Raw genomic sequence first — 20,669 nt, 5'->3', positions numbered from 1 at the left:
ATCTGCAGCTGCTTCTCTGCACCGTTGCCTCCAAAATCCGGGGCTGTCGAATCGAGAGCGCGAGCCCAACGCTCGTCCACCGAGAGCAGATAATAACCCGCGACTCGCGGCTCCCCGCGCGCAGGCCATGCAGTCTGCGGCGTAGGTTGTTTGTCTACGCTGCGTCCTGGGTGCTACCGGATTTGCTGTGGTGTGTTTTTGCGGGTGCGCGACGACGAACCAGACAGCGCGCCGTCCAGCCCGTCAACGCGTCCGGAGTAAAAAAACAAGTAAACAAACAATCGCCGCGTGACATCGGGCATCGGCTACGCTACGCTCATCTCACCCACAGCCGCCGCCGCCGTCGCAGCCGTCGCAGCCGTCGCATCCGTCGTCGCCGCCTCCGCCAAGTGCCGCCTCGGTCGTGTCCATGGGGCTGAGGATGATGCCCACCACCAAAAAGAAGCTAGGATCCATTGGGATGTTCATGCGGCAGGGCGACTTGAGCCACGGGTCGACGAGCAATCCGAGGGCCGGGGGAGGAGGCGGAGGAGTGGGACTCGGGACGGGGCTGTCGGTCATTTCGTCGCCGATGCCGATCTCCGGGAGCGGGCCAGGGTCGGCAGCAGGGTCAGCGCCCAGCTCAGGGTCAGGGTTAGGCAACGCGACCAACGCGACCAACGGAGCACACGCGTTGGGCCACCACTCGCACCTTCCGCTCCCGCTATCGCAACTGCAGCCCCCACTGGACGTCGTCGCTGCAAAGCAGGAACGGCTGCAGCCACTGCAAAAACAAACACGTGGACAGCCAAACGAAACCCAGAAGCAGCAGCAGCAGCAGCAGCAACAACAACAACAACAGCAACAACAACACCCTCCCACCAAGCAGGGGAAGCCTGACACGCCCTCGACCGCCAGGGCCATTCCTCCCCCGCGCGCCGGCCGGTTCTCCGCATCGACGCCTCAACCGGTCGCCATGAGCTTCCCCACGCAGCAGCTGCACATCCACCCGCTGCATCGGTCCAAGACGTCGGCCTCGGACCCGTCGGCCCGCGAGGCGCGTGACCATCACAATGCGTGGGAGGACTCGACGGTAGCATCCATGTTTGGCGGCGAATCCGAGGGCAAGCCTCCGTCGGATCGGCTGCGGGCGCACCCTCCGGGAAGCCATGCGCGCCACTACAGCGACCTCCTGCCCCCCAACAAGGCCCTCCCGCAGCTGCCCGCCTCCCGTTCCCTGTCCCAGCGCCGAGACGAGAACCTACCGTTTGTGATCAGCAACAACGGCCTTCTCGAGGTGCTGCCCCCTTCGAGCCTTCCGTCCGCGAGCCTCCAAAAGGCGCCCGAGACGGCCCTCCCTGTCCCGGCCGCCGCCAGCACGCACGGCAGCGCCCTCGACGACCAGAGCGTGTGCGATTACGATGCCTACGGCGAGCCCCGCCCGTTCGACACGCCCACCAAGGCGACGGTGCTCCGGCGCACCCGGCTGGCGTACCGCGACAAGGGCGAGCCCCGGCGGAGCCCGTCAGCGGAGCGCGGCGGGCTCGCCTTCTCGCCGAGGCCCCGGGTGACGGAGGGCCTGTCGCCGGAGCGGCGGGCCGACGCGGCGGGCCATCTCGAAAGGCTGCGGCTCGAGGAGCGCCACGCGCGGGAGAGGGAACGGCAGCGGGAGCAGGACCGGGAACGCGACATGGAGCTGGCCTGGGAGCGGCAGCGCCAGACGGAACGCGAGCTGGAGACCAAGCGCTCGACCTTGTTCGAAAGCCTGACGCCCATGGAGCCCCAAGACGTCGACTTCAACAACACCAAGGGCGCCGTCGTGGAGCCCACCGTCAAGCTCGATCCCGACGAGCTCGGCGACGCCTTGGAGCGGACGCCCCGCGCTCACAACGAGCGCGCGATACCCCGGCCGCTGTTCGCCCCGCCGCCCAAGCTCAACCTCCCCGAGACGGCCCTGCCGCTTGCGCGAACCGGCAGCCGCCGCGCGGCCCAGGACGAGCCGATCCGCGACAGCCACACGCTCGGGGCGGCGCTTCAGCTGGCCACCGCGTCGGCGGCATCCCGCAAACGCCCCCGCAGCCCCGACTACAACGATGCCGAGCTGGCCTCGATGAGCTACGACGCCCTGCGCGACCAGGACTTTGACTTTGACCCGCAGACGGCCGCCATGCAGCAGCAGCCCCCGCCTCCGCTGGCTCCTCCGCAAGGGGGCGCCCTCGCCGACCGTCTCGCGCACTACAAGACAAAAGGCAGCATGGACCAGCACGAGTTCCTGGCCCGGCTGCCCATCGACGAATGGGACGAGGCGGGCGACTGGTTCCTGGAGCAGTTCACGTCGGTGGTGACGCGGCTGCGGGAGGCGAGGCGGGCGCGCCGCCGGCTCGTGCGGCAGTTTGAGGACGAGGTGGCCGCCAGGGCGGAGGCGGTGCGCCTCAAGACGGAGAACATTGAGCGGACGCTCGAGGAGCTGAAGGAGGAGGGCCAGACGCTGATGGAGGGCAAGCATGTGGACATGGAGTTTTAATAATGCAGGTGCGGGGCGGCGGGAAGCCGGGGCCGGGGAGCGGTGCCGTCGAGGTGAGAAGGGGGAAGACGGGGGGAAGGGGAAGGGGGGGGGATGGCCCGTTTGGCATGGTACGGTATTTCTACTAATGCTGTCGCTGCGGTACCTACCTAGGGGAGGGGTGTGCGAGGAGGAAAAACTTGTCCTTCTGTGCCACCATGGCCACGGCTGGCCATGCAGAACGAGCTCACGACCAAAAAGCATTTTCATGATTTGACGAGGTTACGATTTGACGATTGATGAGCTACGACTGACGACTTACGAAATCATGACTTTTACGTTGCGGGTTATTGGAAGGATGGAAGGGGTGTTCTTTCTCTTGGGTTTTTTTTTTTTCTTTGTACGTACGTGTATGTACCTTACGCAGTATGTATGTTTTCAAGAGGCGTTGGGCCTTGGGGTAAAGAGGAGGGGGGGGGGGGGGGAGAAGCACATGCTTGCTCACAATGCACAAACCAAGGCCAACCATGGCAAACATCGATGGTTGGCGGCGACAGGAGTGAACTTGGTAAACTGCTGAGCCATGAGCAGGACATTCTCTCCTCAATGATTATTTGTCCCTTTTCTTTTTTTCTCTTTTCTTTTGTCTTTTCTTTTCTCTTTCCTCTTTTCTTTTCTTCTTTCTTTTCTCTTCTCTTCTCTTTCTTTTCCTTTTTCTTTTCCTTTTCCTTTTCTTTTCTTTTCTCTTCTTTTCTTGATTCTTTGGCAATCAAAGGTCATTCTGGGTATTATTGGAGAAAAAGAAAACCAAGCAAACAATGATAAACTCATGAGACGTGGAGCCCACAGCACACGCCCAACGCCTCCCATCCAACTTCACGATTCCGCATTGCACTTGACGCACGCGATGGCCTGGTTCGCTCAGATCACCACGCTCTCGACCACCCTCCGATCCCTCCCGACTACGAGCCGCAGCTGTCTCCCCGGCCGGCCCTGTGGGAGAAAGACACCCTCGCGCACCCCGTCCAGGTACAGCTCGTAGGCAGGCATGTAGCCGTCCACGAACCGAGCGACCTGCTCCTCGGTCATGGCACCGCCGCCGCCGCTGGTCTTGCCGGACGCCGTCGCCCGCCGCAGCTCTGCCTCCTGCTCGGCGCGCCACGCGTACACCCACCCGAGATCCTGCGCATCGATGTGGATAAACGCGTCCAGGCGTGCGTTGAGCACCGCTTCGTAGCGCGGCAGCTGGTCGTTGATGAAGCGCAGGTGGGCCAGGTGGTGTCGGGCGAGGTGGTCCCCCCGGGTTCTCGCGCCGCCGCTCCCGGCGGGCGAGGAGCCGGGCCCGAGGCGCGAGCGCGCAAGCCGCCAGCGGCCGACAGCTCGTCGCCCGGCAGCGCGCGAAAGCCGACGCACCACCCCTCGAGGAGCACCACACGCGGCGGCCGGGCGGGGTCGGTGCTCGGCCACTCGGACGGCGGCAGGCGGTCGCCCCGGCCCGCGTGGGCGGACTTGTCGTAGCGCGGGATCGGGGTCGGACGGGCGTCGTTCCGCAGGAGCGCGGCGAGGAAGCCGTCGAGCAGCGCGAGGTCGTGCGTGCCGGGCTCGCCGCGGTGCTGGAGCAGCGGGTTGTCCGGGTGCGCGGCGGCGAGGCGGAGCTGGTCGGCGTGCGTGAGGTAAAAGTCGTCGATGCTTGCGACGAGGGTGGGCAGGTCGTGCTGGGCCTGGAGGGTCGCGGCGAGGGAGCGCACGAGGGTCGTTTTGCCGGCGCCTTGGACGCCGTTGAGACCCACGATGAAGGGGCGGGGCGGCAAGGAGGAGGAGGAGGAGGACGACGACGACGACGAGGAAAACTCCCGGTCAAACTCGGCGAGCCGGTCGAGGAGGAAGGGGATGCATATCGACGTCTTGTCGTCGAGGATGCCTGTCTGCGACTCGGAAGCGGCCATTTTTGGCAGGAGGTTGTTAGTCAGTCAAGGCATCACCCAACCACAAACTGCTCACGGTCGATGACGACACGGCGAGCTTGGCGATCGGAATGCATGGATGTGGGGTTGACCGAGTTGGGGGGGAGAGACCTTGAGGTGTTGGGGTTTTCGTGGGGCCGGTGCGGGGAGACCTGAGCCCGCCAACGCAAGGCTCCCGGTCAGCCTCATGCAGAAGCACATTGGTGGTCAACTTGACAACTCGAGGCCATCGTTTGGGGGGGAGTGGAATGCCTGGGCATGTACTGTGTAACTACTGTGTATGTGATTACATAGGCTCGTGAGCGGTGGATTGCCTCTCTGCTGCACCATGACGGTCTCTGCAGAGAGGCAACCCAGAGGGAGGGATATTGGTTGATCCGGCCGACGCAACATCGGATGCAACGCATCCAGCTACATAGCTACAGAGGTCCGATGTCTCCATCCGATGCGAACATGTGATGATGATGGTGTCCATGGTCGCTGATGGGATCATGTCAAAAACGACTGGGGAGGACTTCAGGCAGGTCGCAGGAACATGCATCCCTCCATGCTTTGCCGACACCAACCCTCCGTTCCAACTCCTCCTCCTCCCCCCTTCCTCAACCAAACGCCCCCCGGCTTGACAGACATGGAAGCCTCGCACCAAGCCCAGCTCTACATACAAGTATGCATGCACAACCCTCGGAGCTGAGCCGGGCAGCAAGGCCATACATAGCCGGGGCCAGGCCGAGATCCATGGCTTGGGGGGGGGGGGGGGGGGGGGGGGGCCGTCGAGTGGTGAAGGGGCGGCGGAATGTCATGAGGAAAAGGTCACCCGCCAGCCGAACCCCTGGACGCGTGGCTTGGCAAGGACCCGCTTTTTCCTGGGCGCCGCCCGTTCCATCTGGGGAAAAAGGGCGAATTGCAGCATGTGAAGGTGACGCGCGTGGGTCATCCCCGCTCTCGGCAATGTCTGGGGGAAGGAAGGCTGCTTGGAAGCGACGGCACCGATTGCCTCGGCTTAACGCGTGCCCCGGCAGCCGTCCCAAAGTTGCCGACGTCACAAGAGTATAGAAAACGCAACGCTTCGCTTCCGGCCTCCAATCTGTCATTTTCTTCCAAAAAAAAATCATCTTTCTCTCTCCTCCTCTCTCACGCCCGCGCATTGGATCTTGGCCTGCTTTTCTTTGCTCTTTGTTTCGCTTTTCATTGATATCCCTCCCTCCCTCTCTCTCTCACACACACATACACACCAGATCCAATGGCGGACCAATTGAGGTTTGACGGCCAGGTCGTCGTCGTCACCGGCGCTGGCGGCGGTCTCGGCAAGGCCTATGCCACTTTCTTCGCCTCGAGGGGCGCCAGCGTCGTCGTCAACGACCTGGGCGGCTCCTTCAAGGGCGAGGGCCAGGACTCCAAGGTAGGCTCGAGCTCTCTTCCGGGCTGGCCGTTCCGTCTGATCGGCATCGTGCTAACGTGTCTCTCTCTCTAGGCCGCTGATGTCGTCGTCAACGAGATCAAGGCCGCCGGCGGCAAGGCCGTCGCCAACTACGACAGCGTCGAGAACGGCGACCGCATCATCGAGACGGCCATCAAGGCGTTCGGCCGCATCGACATCCTCATCAACAACGCCGGCATCCTGCGCGATGTCAGCTTCAAGAACATGAAGGACCAGGACTGGGACCTCATCTTCAAGGTCCACGTCAAGGGCAGCTACAAGACGGCCCGCGCCGCCTGGCCCTACTTCCGCAAGCAAAAGTTCGGCCGCGTCATCAACACGGCCTCGGCCGCCGGCCTCTACGGCAACTTTGGCCAGACCAACTACTCGGCCGCCAAGCTCGCCATGGTCGGCTTCACCGAGACCCTGGCCAAGGAGGGCGCCAAGTACAACATCGTCGCCAACGTCATCGCCCCCATCGCCGCCAGCCGCATGACCGAGACCGTCATGCCTCCCGACGTCCTCGCCCTCATGAAGCCCGAGTGGGTCGTTCCCCTGGTCGCCGTCCTCGTCCACAAGAACAACACCACCGAGTCGGGCTCCATCTTCGAGGTCGGCGGCGGCTTCATCTCCAAGCTCCGCTGGGAGCGCTCCAGCGGCCAGCTGCTCAAGTGCGACGACTCGTACACCGCGAGCGCCGTCCTCAAGAAGTGGAACCAGGTCGTCGACTTCTCCAAGCCGCAGTACCCCTCGGGCCCCAACGACTTCCTGGGCCTGCTCGAGGAGTCGCAGAAGCTTGGCCCCAACGAGCAGGGCGACAAGGTGGACTTCACCGGCCGCGTCGCCCTCGTCACGGGCGGCGGCGCCGGCATCGGCCGCGCCTACTGCCTGGCCTTCGCCAAGGCCGGTGCCGCCGTGGTCGTCAACGACCTGGTGAACCCGGACACCGTCGTCGAGGAGATCCGCAAGCTCGGCGGCAAGGCCGTCGGCGTCAAGGCCTCGGCGGAGGACGGCGACGTTGTCGTCAAGGCCGCCATCGACGCTTTCGGCCGCATCGATATCGTCATCAACAACGCCGGCATCCTCCGCGACAAGGCCTTCACCAACATGGACGATGCCATGTGGGACGCCGTCATGGCCGTCCACATGCGCGGCACCTACAAGGTCACCAAGGCCGCCTGGCCCTACATGCTCAAGCAGAAGTACGGCCGCATCGTCAACACGACCTCGACCAGCGGTATCTATGGCAACTTCGGCCAGGCCAACTACGCCGCGGCGGTAAGCTTTTTTCCCATCCGTCGCACGAAACGAAAGAGGACCAAACGCTAACTCTTTGCTCCAGAAATGCGCCATCCTTGGCTTCAGCCGTGCCCTGGCTCTTGAGGGTGCCAAGTACAACATCTACGTCAACACCATCGCTCCCAACGCCGGTACCGCCATGACCCGCACCATCCTGCCCGAGGAGCTCGTCCAGGCTTTCAAGCCCGACTACATCGCCCCTGTGGTCCTGGCCCTCAGCAGCGACAAGGTGCCCAACCCCACCAACGGCCTGTACGAGGTCGGCAGCGGCTGGGTTGGCGCCACCCGCTGGCAGCGCACCGGCGGCCACGGCTTCCCCGTCAACAAGCCGCTGACCCCCGAGGAGGTGGTCAAGAACTGGGACCGCATCGTCACCTTTGACGAGCGTGCTGATCACCCGGTCAAGACCTCGGACAGCCTGGAGAAGATCTTGGCCAACGCCCAGAACAACACGGGCAAGGTATGATGATTATTTTTTTTCTTGGTTACGCCTTCATGTATCATAACGGTTCCATTAGAAGCATTGGATATCATGACCTTTTTTTTTTCTTTTAGCATAGTAGAATACAGCCTATTGACTGTTGACATATTTTTTCCCCGTAGAGCGCTGAGGGAAACAAGTATCTTGAGGCTATCGACCGCGCTCTGAAGCTGGAGGGCAATGGCACCGAGTTCAAGTACACGGAGCGCGATGTGATGCTGTACAATCTGGGCATCGGCGCCAAGCGCACCGATCTGCGCTATGTCTTGTAGGCGACCCTACCTCTCCGTCGACCCGCGCCTGGGGGCGTGCGTGCGTGCGAGCGCGCGTGTATCCGTTGCTAACGCCATCTGTCCGTAGTGAGGGCAACGATGAGTTCCAGGTGATCCCCACCTTTGGCGTGATCCCGCCTTTCGACGCCGAGACGCCCTTCAGCTTCGACGACCTCGTGCCCAACTTCTCGCCCATGATGCTGCTGCACGGCGAGCAGTACCTCGAGATCAAGAAGTACCCCATCCCCACCTCGGGCCGCCTCATTTCCAAGGCGCGCCTGCTCGAGGTGGTCGACAAGGGCTCCGCCGCCATCGTCAAGACGGGCGTGACGACGACCAACGCCGAGACGGGCGAGGAGCTCTTCTACAACGAGATGACGGTCTTTTTGCGCGGCTGCGGCGGGTTCGGCGGGCAGAAGAAGCCGGCCGACCGCGGCGCCAGCACCGCCGCCAACAAGCCGCCTCAGCGCGCCCCGGATGTCGTGGTGGAGGAGAAGACGACCGAGGAGCAGGCCGCCATCTACCGCCTGAGCGGCGATTACAAGTATGTCGCCGCCCACCCTCTCTTTTTCTCTCGATCGCTTTCAACCTCTGCGATGCTAACGTTTGCCAACCCCAACCAACCAGCCCTCTGCACATCGACCCTGCCTTTGCCAAGATGGGCGGCTTCAAGGTGCCCATCCTGCACGGTCTCTGCTTCTTCGGCTTCGCCGGCAAGGCCGTCTACGAGAAGTACGGCCCCTTCAAGAACATCAAGGTGCGCTTCGCCGGCACCGTCAACCCGGGCCAGACGCTCGTCACGGAGATGTGGAAGGAGGGCGACAAGCGCGTCGTGTTCCAGACCAAGGTCAAGGAGACGGGCAAGCTGGCCATTGGCGGCGCGGCGGTGGAGCTGGCCTAAGGTTTGTTACCGGTTGGTTGCCTATGTGCATGCATGCATATAGGTACAGGTACCTCGGGGTGGTCTGTCCAAGGCCTGGCAGTGGCAGGCAGGTGGGTGGTTAGGTGGCGTAATGCGGTGAGGAGGGGGAAGCAAAATACATACTAATGACGCACATGGGGCTTTTTTTGAGGGGGGAATGGCTGCTGAAGGTTGGTGTGTGTCCGGGTTCCAATGTACAACAATAGTTAGCGGTGTCTTGTTCGCTCTAGTTTGTCTCTGGGTTCTCCAAATATCCACCAAGCAGGTTATTCTTTTGCTGTTTGTGTGTGTGAGCCTTCTTTGTTGGCTGGTTCGTTCCCTCGCGTCGGATGCGGATGCGTTTGGTCGGATGACACCAAGTCCTCCTTGTTGAAGACGTCTTGTTGGCGATCAACCCGGCCGGGGCCGTCCGGATAACGAATAACGTCCTGCGGCTGAAAGACACGAACCGAGATCGCTCCCGAGGCAAGGCCCTCCCTTTCTCTTCTCTCTCTCTTTGACAGAGTTGGATGAACATGAATGGACGAGATGACTCGAAGAATGAACGGGTGACCAAGGCGAAAGGGTCAACGATACGAGTGCTGAGGCGGAGCGGGCGTTGTTGCTATTCATAGCATTGCGTGGATGGGGGGTTCATGATCCAGATCCAGGTCCAAAAAAAAAAAAAAAAAAGAAAAAGAAAACGGCGCAGGGACTTTGATGATTAATTCGATCTTTTTCAAGTGTTGTAGCATATCTATGATCGCTCTGCTTGCAACAACCCCTTCTCTCCGCACCAGGCGAACCGACATATGTTTTTTTTAGAATTCCGAACGCTTAGACTGCAAGAGTTATAGTACTTTCTAGAGTGTTTACCCCTGGTGCAAGCAAAAAAAAAAAAAAAAAAAAAAAAAAAAAAAAAAAAAAAAACAGAACGGCCGTTATTTCAGACATCAGAGATGATGAAATTCAAGAACCCTTGGGGTTGCTATTCTTTCTACACGTTGATATGTTGCCTGCTGCTGTTGGTCATTCATGATCAACAGCGGTGTGGCTCGGTCCTGTGCAAGCACCGTTATAACCATGTGCTGTCGAGACGATTCTACTCTACGTACGGCTTGGAACCGGTGCGTATGAGATGGATACCTAGTCGACGCGTTCCACAAGTGTGCTCCTTTGGAATCCATGGGAGGGCGATGGGACGATGGGAGGAGGTGCCGAGGGAAGAACTGCGCTTCGCTTCGCACCTCCCAGCGGGTTTGTCAAGACTGCACCGCCTACGCGGCGGGCTCGGGGGTACCATCGAGGGCGCAGGTGGCCGAGGTAAAATCGATTGTTCTCTCGACCTTGATGAGCATGGATGGCTGGTAAATACGACGTTTTGACTTTGCTGTGCGCCCTTGAACACCTCTTCTTCTGCATCTCTCCTACCGCCCAATCCCGCCATATTTTTTGCTTCCTTTCCTCCTCACCAGATGATCGCGCATACCGGTACGCTCACGGCCCGTCTCTTGTGTCCGTGTGTTTGAGAATGGGGTATCATATATCCGTGTCCTACCGTTCCGCCCGTATGCCAGACCGTCGTGCCCTGATCGTCCGTCCCATTGGTAGCGCGTGTATGTATGCGTTTGAGTGTGTGTGCCAAAAAACAAAAGCCAAACCCCAACCAACCCCCCAGTAATCATCAGTTCCTCCCAGAATTTGACAGTTCCGCCCAGAATTCGAAGCAATAAACCTTCCCCCCCCCCCGCCGCTTGCATAGCATCATTAAGATAGAAGATGGATAGGTGCAAGTAGAAAAGGTTAAAAAAAAGTAAAGAGCATAGAGAGAAACACCTCGCTCCCGAGGTATTGAGAAGAAGAAACAAAAAGAGCCCGCGCCGAATACGTGGAGCTGCGCAAAGGCCCAGGGGGGGCTTGACCGAGACAGGTTACGCAACCGCAACATTTCCCGTCACGGCGGCCTGGTCTTTCTCTTTCGCGCCATCGTGGCTGTCGGGGTGGACGACAGGGGACGGAAGAGCGGAAGACGACACGGATGGCGAGACGATCTTGACCTCGGGTGAGGCGTCCTCGTCGCGGTCGGTGGGTTGGGTTTGAATCTTGCTGGCCCGCTTGGCGGCGGGGAACACCGCCTCGGCCGTCTGCGGGGTGGGAGGCTCCCGGTCGGATTCGTCCTCGTCCGAGGAGGCAGAGGTGGAAGCGAGACCGCGGTTGCTGGCGAAGCTGTTGCCGCTGCTGGCCGGGGCTTCGTCGTCCTCGGTCGCCGGCTCGGTAATGGACACGGCGACGGTCGTGGAGACGGAGGACGAGTTCCTGGCGTGTCGCGAGCTGGACGGGGTTGGCACGCCTTCGGCAGAGCGCTGCGGCAGGTCGCCCTTGGGGGGTGTTGCCTGAGACGAGGCTTCCTGGGGCGAGGCCTCTTGTTCGGCGGTGGCGGATTCGGACTCGGGGAACTCCGGGGCCGTCTCCATCGACCCGATCGAGAGGGAGGTGCGGAGGGAAGCGCGCGGCGACATCATGTCGCCAAACTCGGAGCGGCTCCCGTGGGACAAGCGGGCGGGGCTCCGGGGCGGCAGCGGCGGGGGCACGCGCTTAGGAATGGTGACGATGGCGCCCCTGGCCTGAATCGCGTGCGTGATCTGCGGCCGTTGAGGCGATGGCCGCGCCGGTGCGGCCGTGGCGACTTCGCAGATGACGGGCTCTTCATCGTCGTCGTCGTAGTCGTGCTCCTCGTCATCGTCCTCCTCCTCCTCGGACTCATCCTCATCGGCGTCGTCCCCGCTGTCGGCGTTCTTGTCGGAAGCCACCGCCACCACCTTGCGCTCCTCGGCGCGCTCCGGCTTTTCACCCTGCTCGGCCGCAGGCGTCTTGGCCTCAAGGCCCGAGGCCTGCACCTCGGCGGCCGGTTGCGCCGGCGGCGGCCCCGTCGTCGGTTCCGGCTCCCGAGAAGGAGTCGGCTTGAGATGCTCGAGAACGCTCGTGTCCACCTGCGTGTAGTCGACCTCGTCTGGCTCGGGGAGGGTGGGCAGGCGGTCGACGACATCCTTGCCGTCGTCGCTCGTGGTCCGGCTGGAGACGGTGTCGATGGTGCTGGCGGCATCGGTCTGGGTGGTGTAGGCATCCGTGATGGCGGTAGCGCCGGTGCGCGAGGACATGCAGCTGCCGCGATTGCTCCTCGAAACGAACGTGTCCATGCTCTGGCGGCTGAAGCGGCCGTAGCGCGGGCTCGTGGGGATGGACTGGATGCTGGTGGGGCGGAGCTTGGAGCCGGCCTCGCGGATTTCGATGCCGGCCATCTCGAGGCCGACGATGCCAAAGGGGTCGGGATCGTTGGGGTCGGGCTTGCCAAAGGCCTGGCGGGTGGGGGAGGTCAGCGCGGCGATCGAGGCGCGGGGGTTTTCGATGTCGGCGTCGCCGGGGGCGGGCTGCTGGGCAAGCCACTCGAGCAGCGCCTTGTCGTAGTCGGTGCGGCCCTCGGCGGCCTTGATCACCTCGAACAGGGGACGCATCTCGGGGACGTTCTTGGGCACGTTGCCAGCCAGGATGTCAAGAACGGAGACGCCGGGACAGTAGAAGCGCTCGTTCTCGTTGGCGCGCTCCGAGACGAGCGACCCGTCGAGGGTAACGGCCTGGTGCTTGCCGCGCGCCTTGATGTAGGTGAAGACGGTGTCGCTGACGTCGCGCCACGGCACGTCGGGCTCGGGGCTGCCGTCGGCGGCCAGCGGCCCGACGGCCAGGTCGACATCGTCGCCGAGGATCAGCTTGGGGTGGGTGAACATCTCGAGGGTCTGGACGCTGTTGATCACCAAGAGGCAGTCGTAGATGTCGACGCCCATGACGAACGACAGCTCGGCGGTGTGCAAGATGATGGCCGAGGGGGGCGACCAGGTGCCGTCGGCCTTGCGCGCCGTGATCAGGCCGGCGCCGCCCGAGCCCGACATCCAGAGGCCGGAGCGCATGCACGAGAACACGGCGATGCCGACGGCATTCTGGATTATCCGCGGAGGGATCTTTTTCGTGACGAAGCGCTCCTCGGCGGGGTTTTCGGGCTTGCTCGCCTGCTTGGAGAGGGTGGAATAATCGGACGAGGCCCGCGGGTCGGCCTCGTCGGTGTCCTGGGCCAGGAATCCGTCGACTGTTTTTTTTGGGGGGTCAGCAAGCAAGTCTCCGGAGCGGAACAGCTTTCACATGGGTTTCTCCCCCTGGCCGGGCCGGGCCGGGCCGGGCCGGTTCGTGGTCACGTCACGTACAGCAAAACGACTTGATAATCCTTGCGGCCTTGTCGCACTCCTTGTCGAGGGTCGTAGGCCAATAGGTTTCCCGGCCGAAGCGAGTGCGGAGAGGGTTCGGAGGGGCGGCGGGTGACGTCGTGCTTCGGCCGGCGGCGGCCGGCACGATCTTTTCGGCCCAGCCAAAGAGGCTGCTCAGGGCGGCCGGGGCCCTCGAGGGTGTCGGGGGTGGCACGGGGGTCAAGGGCGTCGAGGGCACCGAGGGCGTCGAGGATGACGAGGATGATGACGACGACGACGAGGAGGAGGAGGAGGAGGAGGAGGAGGAGGACGCCGAGATGGTCGACGCGGCGCTGCTTTGCTTCGAGCGGTCCCACGAAGGGAGCAGGGCGGAAACGCGATGCATGGTGGGGAGGGCCGGAGAGCCTGCTCGACTTAGCGAGCAAGCAATTGGGGCCTCTCTGTCCTTGTGGGTGTCAAGTTGACGTCTCGGTCTCGGATACCCAACGCTGGCAAAGGACGCGGGTGGGGGAGGGGGGAGGGGGGAGACCCGAGGCGGCTTCGCAGGGCTCGGACGGTGTCAAGGCCGAGAGCCTACGATGATGGCGATGGTGCTGCCGGAGTTGTTGAAAGAAGGGAGGGACGGCAGCCGTGGGAAGGGAAACACGAGAAAGAGAGAAAGAGAGAGACAGAGACACGGGCCATCAAGTAACAAAAACCTGAAAGCCAGGGAGGGTAGTCATTATCAATGGGGTTCCGATGCGGGAGCGGGACCAGTTCATTTCAGGATTGGAGGTGCCGGTGGACAAGCGAACGGGTCCCCTGGCTTGCGAGCAGGGATGCGGGAGAGAGTGGCGATCCGCAAAGACGATGGAACCTCAATAAGGCCCTGTTCACCTTGTTGACCTGGTGGGTCCCGTCGTAGGCCTGCGCCGAAGTGGGTCTCTCCATCCAGGGTTTGGCAGCAGTGCCGGCCCGGGCGAGGCCTGTCCAGGTGACGGCAGCCATTGACAGCCAGCGACAGCCAGTGACAGCCAGCGACAGCCAGCGACGGGACAGCAGGTAATAACGGACGGGCAACGAGCAACAAACAACGAACAACGGGCAGCGACAGACGCGAGCGACAGCCCGACGAGCACCTCGACCGGAGGCTGACCTGGAATGTACCTATGTAGGTACTGCGTACGCAGTACGTAGCGGCCAAGGTACCACCACCCACACTGCTCATGCAACCCTGGAACAGCGGCTGGCGCACCGGACCACGCGCGGCTCCGCTTTTTTACCCACTTCGTGTCCCGCAGGCCCAGAGATGGGATGGCCCCCCCCGGGGGTGGGAGGGGATGGGATGACCTGGGTCCGACTGCCGACAGGCAAACTGAACGGAAAGCATTGGCTACCAGCGGCCTTCGTTGATGGTGTGACCCTTGTTTCTTTTTTTTTTTTCCTGTGCCTGGTAGGAGAACTTTACCTGACCTTTGCTACCTCAGGTAGGCCTGTCAACTAGTTACACCGTACGCAGTACATACTATACAGTACAGATGAAAAGGAACGTCACGCCCCCCCCAACCCCCACCCCACCCCGAGATGACGAGATGAGGCGGCCGCTCTTCAGGCCCAAGTGTCCCATCATGGGTCGCCAGGGCTGCTCCGAGACGGCCGACCACCATCCCACCTTACCCAGCTGCCTTTGACCCAACCGCCCTAGTTACCTCGGGGCCAGCGGCGGCCTTGGGGGGGGGGGGGGGGGAGCCTGTCGGTGCTTTTTTTGCTTCACGCCAATTGGGAACTTCCCGACCTGAACCTGGGTCCGTGGGGTGATGGTTCCAAGGTTGGAGGGAGGATGGATGGATGCAGGCGGATGGATGAAACGACGAGGAGCCTTGCATGCAATCCGTCCCCAAGCTTCCAGTGCAGATTCACGCAACGTGACCACCTATTATAGTAAGCAGCGTACATGTATGCTGCACGCATGGTGTACACGCACTCTCTCTCTCTCTCTGTTTCCCTCGCACACGCACGCCTGGCTCCGGCTCGACCGTCTGCGCCGATAGGACTGTGTACGCAGTAGGTACCTCCTTCACGGGACGGCAGGCCCAAGGTGAACGGCAAGCCACGCTACAGCACGAGCCGTTGAGCTGTTCCGTTCCCCCGTCCATGGCGAACGCTGACTGTCTCAGTCCTGCGTGACTCGCCTGCGCACCCTCCCCCCCAAAAAAAACCAATAACTTACTAAGTGGTGTCGAGATCCACTCCCCGTTTCGACGCGACCAGAAACTACCGGTTCGATCGTTCCCCCAGCTCATCACCCCATCCCTGGCGCCCCCCCAGGCCGAGTCGGCCGGACTCCAGGGTTCAAGAGGAAGAGGCCGGCGCCGATCATCCGCCAGCTCGGTCGTGTCGTCATGGCACGGACAGACGGGTGGGATCCGGGGCCTTTTTTGCGCCAACGTCATGGCTTTCTCTACGTACACAGTACGGTATACCACTATCGTCCCTGGCCGACCCGCACGGCCTGGCCCAGCTTGAGCCGCCTCGTGACGGAATGCCGAATCCTTTCTGGGACGGATGCAGAAGCCGCGCGCGGCACAGAGCGCGCGTGAATCCGGGGGAGAGAGCGTGCGCCGTGCAACATGGTGCTTTTCGTCCCTTGACGACGCTGGAGCAGGAAAGATCTGCGACTGGCTATCGGGCCGTTTTTTTTTTTTTTTTTTTTGGTCTGCTGTAGGAGATTCACATGCAGGACGGACAGGACGGCCGAACGCTGGGCAGCACGACGGCCAAACGAGTTCATCATCATCTGCGTCTCTCTCTCTCTCCCTCTCTCCCTCAAAACCGTCGGGCTGTCACCTATGCTCCTCATCATCCCACCAGCCCGCCAGAGTCGGGGTTATCCTGGCCTCGTCCTAACGTTAGCCGCGACCCGCGCTGTTTTTCCAGGCTTGCGCATCGCCGCACTGCAGATTGCACAAACGAAACCCGCCGAAGGCGACTAGGCGTTGCCACTTGTACGTTTTGCCTCTCAGGGGAAAAAAAAAATCCAGGACCAGAGCACGTTCGCATCGCCACTCCTACGTGTACGTTTGCCTCCAGGGGAGAGAGAGAGTAGAAAAAAAATCAGGTCCAGGATAAGCCGGCATCGCCATGCGGAAATGCCGCGGTGGTGCTCTGCGGAGGTGCCGCTGCTGGTCATGTCTGTAAGCCACGACTCTATCGTCAATGACTTTCGGCCGATGGATGGAGGGATGGAGGGATGGATGTAGCGGGCTTGTGGTACACAAAGGCAGGGGGAGCCGATCTGGACCAGCCGCCCTACGCGCGGCCCTCCCCCGGCCCATCCCTTGCATGGACTAGATGGGCGCCTAGATACGAGACCCGGCTGACGGCTCTCCCTTTCCGCAGACGCGCGCAGGCGCAGATGCATCTTTGTTTGCTGCGGTACATGCTGCGTAGACGCAGAAGCGAGAGACATACCCTCCCCCCATAGGAAGGTACCAAAGCACCGAGTAATAACGTACATATCTTGGGTACATCGTGCCGCCAGTCAGCCATCGCAGGCCCGCTCAAGCAACCCGCCCCCGGGCTGCCTCGATCGGACGCTGTGCCTTCTTTTCCTGGCAGCACGGGAGGCGATCCCGTGTTCTGCTATGAAACCAAGCTGTTGCCCGGTTGCCTAGGTCCGAGAGGGCTTCTCATCCGGGCCCTTTCCCCGGCCTGCCGTGCCATGGGCTACGGGCAAACCGGCTGGCCAGCCTGCCACGCCAAGTTTGGTAGTATCCAACGATTATTACCTACCTACTGCGTACCTACTGCGTAACCAAGCCAGCGGGTCCATCACGGCACCCCCCCCCCTTGGTTCCTCAGCTGCGGACCGTAGGCTGCCCCAGGTAGAAATGTACAAAGAACATGTCAGGAGAAGAGAGACGTTGGGAGATGGAATTGGAACGTTGGGTTGGATATATGCCGACAATTGCTTGCATTCTGTTCTACGACAATGCGTGTATGTGGGGTGTGTGTATGTGTAGGGGTGCGCGCATGTGTGCGTGGGTAACCCCCGTGCATGAGCTGTGCTGTCTACTACAACAAGAGGAAACCGAAACAAAAGCAAGCCAACAACGAAGAAAAAAAAAAAAGTTGCGCCAAACAACCGCCCCTCCAATGTACAAACATAGAAACCATTGCAGTCAACCAACTAATAACCAACCAACCAACCAACCAACCCATAGCCGTGTATGTGCCGCGAGACAGCTCCTCCCAACCCAGTCTATTGTTGCGTCCGTGCCGTGACATGATCCATGCTTGTTGTTGTTGTTGAGCAGGCGAGAGCGTGAGTCGTCGAGTTTGTTTGTTCGTTGGCGGAGAAGAGAAGAAATAGCAAAAAAAAAAAAAAAAAAAACCAAAACCCAAGGTCATTGTGGCGTGTAATGTGCGCGCGCGCGTGTATGTGTGTGTTTGTATGGGTGGGTAGGTGAGTGGGTGTGAGTGTCGTGTCGTAATGGGTCGTGAGATATGTACAGTGGGATGATGTCGTGGTTGTTTCGGCCATGTGATGAGCATGTGGGAATCCGCCGAAAACGAAGAAGGAGGTTGTGGGCGTGGGACAATGCGGTGCTGAGGTCCGAGGCTGAGAGATCCGAGAGGGGCGCGTTGTTGTTGTTGTTGTTGTTGTTGTTGTTGTTTGTTGTTGTCGTCAACGACGACCCCTAGCCGGTCGCGGCAAAGGACTTCAAGGTCGCTTCGTCGTTTCTGTCTCTTACGCGCCAACCTTGCCCAGACGCGGGTACTCCCCGACGCCCTCGATCAGGAACCTCTCGAGCGCCCGCGAGTCCACCACCTTCACCACGCACCCTCCTCCGCCTCCGTTCCCTGCTTCACCACCGTTATTACCACCACCACCGCCGCCGCCGCCGCGCCCGCGCAGCAGCTGCAGCGTCTTCCCATCCACCGCGACCCCGCCGCTCCCTTGCTCGCCGGTCTTTTCGACCCACGTCTCGTCCCCGCCGACGGGCCTCCACTCGTCGTCCGCCACGGGCCGAAACATGTAGACCTCGCGGTGGCTGGCGGCGCTCGGGGCGCGGAAGTCGCCGGCCTCGGCGTCGCCCTCCATGTGGAACCGGCGCAGCGCGGGCAGGCGGCCCTGCAGGGCCGAGAAGAGGCCGCGGAACGAGCCCTCGTGCAGGTGGACGCCGCCGAGCGGGGGCTCGTGGGGCCGCGCGAGCCCGCGGCCGCCGAGGCGCAGGCGCTCGAGCGTGGCCGCGTGGCGGAGCAGGAAGCCGCGGAGGTCGCGCTCGGCGAGGCTGACGCCCTCGAGGTGGAGGTCGGTCAGGCGGGCAAAGACGGGGTCGCCGACGGCGCCGGCGCGCGGCGAGGTGGTGGGCGTGGCGGCCCGGGTCGGCGAGCTGGCGCCGCTGCCGCCGCCGCCGAACATGCCCTGGAGCGAGAGCGGGAACTTCTCGGCCGGGGCGTGGTGCATGTGGAAGGCGAGGGAGAGGTGCGTCAGGTGGGCGGCCTGCTGCAGGACGTGGCCCAGGCCGTTGACGGCGCGGAAGCGGGCCGAGGGCAGCATGCTGGCGGGCACGTCGAGGACGAAGCGCAGGCGCGAGAGGTTCGCAAAGGAGGCGCGGGCGCAGTCGAACCAGAGGCGGCGGTCGTCGGGGAGGCGGAACAGCTCGAGGGGCAGCTGGTCGACCGAGAAGGAGTCGAGGCCCGGGCGCGCGTGGCGGGCGGCCGAGACGACGGCGTTGAGGTTCTTGCAGGCCAGGGCGCGGTCGAGGGCGCGGCAGCTCGGGACGCCAAAGACGTCGCCGAGCACGGGGAGGTCGGGGTAGGGGCAGCGGGCAAACGTGACGTCGAGGTGGCGGAGGCTGGGGAGGTTCCGGAAGGCCTCCTCGAGGTCGCCGACGCGGGAGTGCACGGGCGCGAGGCGGCGGGCGCGCTTCTCGCGCTCGTGGTAGCGGCACCAGGCGTCCTGGATCAGCCGGCGGCGCTCCTCGGGCTCGTGCAGCCAGTGCTGGAACGAGATGTCATGGCGGGCCTCGTGCTCGTTGATGCGGGCAAAGTTGAAGGTCACGGAGCGGATCTCGCGGCGGAGGCGGTCGTGGCCGGCGATGGAGCGCAGCCGCCGGGCGTCGTCGCGCCACTCGACCGCGTCGAAGTGCCCCGGAAGCAGGAATTCGTAGCCGACCTCGGCGTACCGGGTGCCGGTCAGCCGGAGCGTCCTTACGGAGGCGGCATCGCAGTAATCGAAGATGAGCCGTACAAGCTCAAAGGGGAGAGAGTCCATGCTGGGACTGGGACTGAAACCGCCGAAACCCAAAGCTGACCACCAGCCAGGCCCATCGAACCCGAATCGGTTTTTATCTTGTTCTCTCTCTTTTGCTTACGGAGCGGCAACGCGAGGTTCCATAAGGGTAAGCAAAAGACGTGAGCCGGAGTGGAAGGCGTGGGATGCACGGGGTGAGCGGTGGACTTATACCGCCTCTTCTGCAAGTACACACACCACATGGGGAGGTTCACACACCGCACCGCACCGCACCGCACCGCACAGCATCTGACAGATGAGAGACCCGACCGACCAGGACAGGGGGTCCAAAATCGCCTCCGGCCCGCCTGCAGCGTCCGTCCCCGTCAACAGCGTTGCTGGCGAGCCCTCAGAGGGAAGCACGCGACGCATTCATGGCTTGGCCGACGCAAACCTGCTGTCCCTTGCGCTAGCTCATTCGCCCGTTGGCGGCCTGGGACCAGCTTCGGGCACATCGGAAAGCAAAGGGAAAAGAGGCGGAACGGCATTCGACACGAAAGAAAATCTGCGAGCGCCGAAGAAGTCGGTGAAGCTCGAAGCACAAAGACCAGGGACCAGGGTTTGGTACTCTTTCTCCCCCCCCCCCCCCACCCCCCGCCCAACCACTGCGACCGGGGAGAGCAGGGGGGTTGGAGTTGCGGTTTGAGTTGGGGGGGGGGGGTGCTGGCTTCGTAGCGGCCAGTTGCAGCGCGCGCCGCTCCAACAGGCTGCAGGCAAGGTCGGGACCACAACATGCCCTGGGCCGGGGGGGGGGGGGTCCAGGTTGCCAAGCGAGTCCCGAGTGGATGGACAGGCGGTGGGCGGTGAAGGCTCATGGACCCGCCAGTGTGACAGAAAGGAGGTGTGACGGAAGAAGCGGAGGGGACGCGCGCTGCGCTGGCGGCGATCCGCCAGTTCCTGGCCCGGGGGTAGGGAGGGATTCTACGACGCTAGGACGGGAGATTGGTTCCGGAGTTCTTGATTCCTGTCCTGTTTCTGGCGGCACGTGAGGAGGCGTCGCTGTGGGCGCCAGTGGCTTCGAGAAGCTTTTTCTTATCCAGGCCGTGCTAAGCCATGCAAATCGCATCTGTGCAGGAGGGAAATCTAGATCGTGCACACCATTTGCACAGTCGGCTGTATGTACGCTGGATGGAGCGGACCGGGATCGATGAGATGGGCTGAGCGGCGGGCGTCGTCGACCTGCAGCCGGCGAAGACACAGGCACCGCAGGTTCAGCAGGACCAGCAAGACCAGCATATGTATAGTACTCAGTAGGTGGGCAGCGCCCTCTCGCACCCGCACCCCCCCCTCTCCCTCCTTTCCACCCCCTTCCACTGATGGCAA

At 62.3% G+C, this 20,669-nt stretch overlaps 5 protein-coding genes across 5 annotated transcripts; 2 read left to right on the top strand and 3 right to left on the bottom strand.

The window, feature by feature from the left end:
• Positions 1–571: 571 nt before the first annotated feature.
• Positions 572–2,503, top strand: VTJ83DRAFT_4183 (uncharacterized protein; the record flags this gene model as incomplete). The annotated part of the gene is made up of 1 exon (XM_071010644.1): positions 572–2,503. One exon carries the CDS (start codon positions 572–574, stop codon positions 2,501–2,503), a length of 1,932 nt encoding a protein of 643 aa, XP_070865633.1.
• Positions 2,504–3,567: 1,064 nt separating this feature from the next.
• On the bottom strand, positions 3,568–4,428 carry VTJ83DRAFT_4182 (uncharacterized protein; the record flags this gene model as incomplete). The annotated part of the gene is made up of 1 exon (XM_071010643.1): positions 3,568–4,428. The coding sequence occupies one exon, from the start codon at positions 4,426–4,428 to the stop codon at positions 3,568–3,570; it is 861 nt and encodes a 286-aa protein (XP_070865632.1).
• Positions 4,429–5,686: 1,258 nt separating this feature from the next.
• On the top strand, positions 5,687–8,816 carry VTJ83DRAFT_4181 (uncharacterized protein; the record flags this gene model as incomplete). The annotated part of the gene is made up of 6 exons (XM_071010642.1): positions 5,687–5,845; positions 5,918–7,141; positions 7,206–7,622; positions 7,766–7,911; positions 8,004–8,459; positions 8,543–8,816. 6 exons carry the CDS (start codon positions 5,687–5,689, stop codon positions 8,814–8,816), a joined length of 2,676 nt encoding a protein of 891 aa, XP_070865631.1.
• Positions 8,817–10,747: 1,931 nt separating this feature from the next.
• On the bottom strand, positions 10,748–13,454 carry VTJ83DRAFT_4180 (uncharacterized protein; the record flags this gene model as incomplete). Its single annotated transcript, XM_071010641.1, has 2 exons — positions 10,748–12,954; positions 13,070–13,454. The coding sequence occupies 2 exons, from the start codon at positions 13,452–13,454 to the stop codon at positions 10,748–10,750; spliced, it is 2,592 nt and encodes an 863-aa protein (XP_070865630.1).
• A 4,344-nt stretch (positions 13,455–17,798) lies between these two features.
• VTJ83DRAFT_4179 (uncharacterized protein) lies at positions 17,799–19,328 on the bottom strand (the record flags this gene model as incomplete). The annotated part of the gene is made up of 1 exon (XM_071010639.1): positions 17,799–19,328. The coding sequence occupies one exon, from the start codon at positions 19,326–19,328 to the stop codon at positions 17,799–17,801; it is 1,530 nt and encodes a 509-aa protein (XP_070865629.1).
• Positions 19,329–20,669: the final 1,341 nt, after the last annotated feature.

This window comes from Remersonia thermophila, chromosome 4, assembly GCF_042764415.1.
Source record: "Remersonia thermophila strain ATCC 22073 chromosome 4, whole genome shotgun sequence".
NCBI classification, from domain to species: domain Eukaryota; kingdom Fungi; phylum Ascomycota; class Sordariomycetes; order Sordariales; family Chaetomiaceae; genus Remersonia; species Remersonia thermophila.
The sequence above is the reverse complement of the archived record's forward strand: the minus strand, read 5'-3'. Positions and strand labels throughout refer to the sequence as shown.